Consider the following 3,393-nt stretch of genomic DNA (forward strand, 5'->3'; position numbering starts at 1 on the left):
TAAAGAAAGACCTTACAGTAAAATAATTAATATAATCAATGATAATAAAGTGTTCAAACAATTCTAAAAAAACCTCAATAGCGTCTGATGAATTTTCATTTGATCTTTATGTCTAGAGGAGGTGTAAAGTAACCAAGCTCTGAGATGTTTAAATGATTGTCAATCTGATAGCAGTGGATGAAACATCTAGTAACTTATTATATAACAAAGAAAATGAATCTATTATCTGTTAATATTTTTGTTTCTCTTCCATTAAAAGATGAACATAATGATATAAATGGCTCCAGAGAATCTCACCCAGGTCACTGAGTTCATTCTCAAGGGGGTCTCTGACAACCCAGAACTACAAATTCCCCTTTTCTGTGTTTTCCTGGTTATCTATTTGCTGACAGCAGCAGGGAACCTGGGAATCATCACCCTCACATGTGTGAACTCTCGACTCCAAACCCCAATGTACTTCTTCCTCAGACACCTGGCTGTCATCAACTTCGGAGATGCCACTGTCATAGCCCCTAAAATGTTGGCCAACTTCTTAGTCAGTAAGAAAACCACCTCATACTACGCTTGTGCCACCCAGCTGGGAGGATTCCTGGTGTTCATTGTAGCCGAGATCTTCATGCTGGCCGTGATGGCCTACGATCGCTACGTGGCCATCTGCAACCCTCTGCTCTACATGGTGGTGGTGTCTCCGAGGGTCTGCCTTCTGCTGGTGTCCCTCACATACTGCTTTAGCTTTCTTACAGCCATGGTCGTTACACCTTGTGTGTTCTCTGTGTCATATTGCTCTTCGAACGTCATCAACCACTTTTATTGTGATAACGTCCCATTGTTAGCACTTTCCTGTTCTGATACCTCCCTTCCAGAAACTGTAGTGTTTTTCTTCTCAGCAACAAACTTGTTTTTCTCTATGATTATAGTTCTTGTGTCCTATTTCAACATTATCCTCGCCATTCTGAGGATACGCTCATCTGAAGGAAGGAAGAAAGCCTTCTCCACCTGCGCTTCCCACATGGTGGCTGTCAGTGTTTTCTATGGCACACTCCTCTTCATGTATTTGCAACCACGGACCAACCACTCCTTAGACACTGACAAAATGGCCTCTGTGTTCTACACCCTTGTGATACCTATGCTAAACCCTGTAATTTACAGCCTGGGGAACAAAGATGTAAAGTGTGCACTGAAAGAATTCTTGAAGAATCCCTGCTATATTAGATTCAATCTAATATAAATTTACAGTGACACATATTAGCATTTCAACAATTCTAAGCCTTCTATTATTCAAAGAAGTGGCAGGAAATGGTGAGAACTTCACAAATTTCAAAAAAAAAACTATCAGTTTTTAATCTGAACTTCATCTAAATAAATAAGAAAATAGCATAAGGAAATGATATATAAGAGATTGCTATACTTCACAGATAAGATACAATATACTATATGGGCACTCAAGCAGGTTAAGATATAGCTTAGTAATTATGAAGTGCTTTGTTACTGTTCAGAAGCCATTTTTTCAAACCTTAGTTTCATGAAGAAGTAAAAGTTTATAACCAAATAAGAGAAATCGTGGTCACAGATGACAGAGGTCCATGAGATCCTTCCATATAAGGTACTGAGTCTCTGATCTTTCTACTGGCAATATATAAGCTTTATTCAACCTAATACAGAAAAAATACAATTTTCATTGCATTTTATACATGAAATTCTCAATATTTTAGGAGGCATTTTGTTACATTCTTACTGAAAGAAGAAATAACTTTTAGAAAGTAGATACTGAAAAAAGTATCCAACACATATAGGGATAGGACATGCTGAAAAGCAGGAGACAAAATGGACTCAAACAGGTACTTCACTTTTCTATTCCTCTCCCTTGGCACATACGACCCAAGCCAAGAGCTTATTTTATGTCTTCTAATTAGAACCATTGCATAAAGTTAGTTTGGTGTGGAAAGCATTACAAGATATCACTATTATTCAAGTTTTTGTTCTTTGTGATTAGGAAAGAATTCTCTATTGACAGAAAGTCATTTTCCTGTTATTTAAAAAGTGTAACAGGTTTAGAGAGATGGCTCAGTGTTTGAAGAGCAGTGGCTGCTTTTCCAGATGACCTGGGTTTGGCTTCCAGCACCAACATGGTTGCTAACATCTGCCTATAATTCCAGTTTCAGAAGATCTGATGCCCTCTCCTGCCTCTGTGGGCACTTCATGAAATGGCTACACTTACCTGTTTGTAGGCAAATCACTCATACACATAAAATAAAAATGAATATATCAAAATATTTAAGTATCATATATTCATAAAGGTACTTAAGACCAAAATTATAAGAAATGTTAATAGATATGTGCAAATTCTAAATCTGTATATTGCTATAAGTATAGAGTTCAATGATATTAGATAAAAGACAAGTGAGTTAAAAAAAACTACATATTCAGATATGTCAGAAATCAAGTGAATCTAGAAAATATTGACCTCAGGTCAGTGAGTCGGGGTCTTGGGTTGGTCTAAGTTAGAACAGGTAAAAGCAAAATCAGTCCCACATAGATGGGCATTCCTAGTTTACAGAGAATTTGGTGATACTCTGACACTTTCAGACACTGTATTTTGTTGTGTCTATTTATGGTCTCCTGTCTGTGTTCCTAATGGATGCTCCAGAATATGTTTCCTTGTATATCTCAATTGCTTGAGATTGCCCTTACTCTTTCTGTGCTCAACTTCCAGACAGCAAATCAATGACTGTATTTTGTTTACACTGTCATATTTCCTCTGATGAATGACCACTTTCATCTCCCTTTCATTGTTATCATAATTGAGCAAAGGAAGTAATCCATAAGCACCTATTCATCTCAACATACAGGTAACCAATCTGGCAAATTTTTTGCAATGAGAATAACGTGATGATGGTTATTTTCTAAGAAAATAAAAATTTGATAGATAACCTTGGTTGCCAACTTGAGTAAGTTGAGAGATGGTGGGGAAATTAGTAAAGAAAATGTCTAACGTATTGTAAAGGCCTTTCCAGATAATGAATAATTTGTGAAACAGTAACTGTGAAAACTTCAGTTGAATATAAATAGTTCCAACCAATAGAATAAAGGTGTTCATGGAATGAAATAAGAAAAAGCAGGAAAAATAAAAGTGTATATACATTCCATCCTTCCTGAGAGTGGGCCAAATCTATTCCCACCATGTATGACCATCAGACCCCAGGTTTTTCATCCTTTCAATGAAGGTTAACAGCAGCTGCTCTAGCAGAAGTGTGTAGAGCTTAACTTCAGCATTGTCCTCTGTCATTTTGCTTTGTTGATTCTACTTCCTTTTTTGTTTTCATTTTTTAAAATGAATTCTCATGAATTTCATAAAACACATCTTGATCATATTTAGAACCTTCTTCTGCCTGC

At 36.6% G+C, this 3,393-nt stretch overlaps 1 protein-coding gene across 1 annotated transcript; it reads left to right on the forward strand.

The window, feature by feature from the left end:
* Positions 1-277: 277 nt before the first annotated feature.
* On the forward strand, positions 278-1,228 carry LOC103736576 (olfactory receptor 8J3-like). The gene has a single exon (XM_008836083.1). The coding sequence runs from the start codon at positions 278-280 to the stop codon at positions 1,226-1,228; it is 951 nt and encodes a 316-aa protein (XP_008834305.1).
* Positions 1,229-3,393: the final 2,165 nt, after the last annotated feature.

Source organism: Nannospalax galili, unplaced genomic scaffold, assembly GCF_000622305.1.
Source record: "Nannospalax galili isolate Female #2095 unplaced genomic scaffold, S.galili_v1.0 scaffold337, whole genome shotgun sequence".
NCBI classification, from domain to species: Eukaryota; Metazoa; Chordata; class Mammalia; order Rodentia; family Spalacidae; genus Nannospalax; species Nannospalax galili.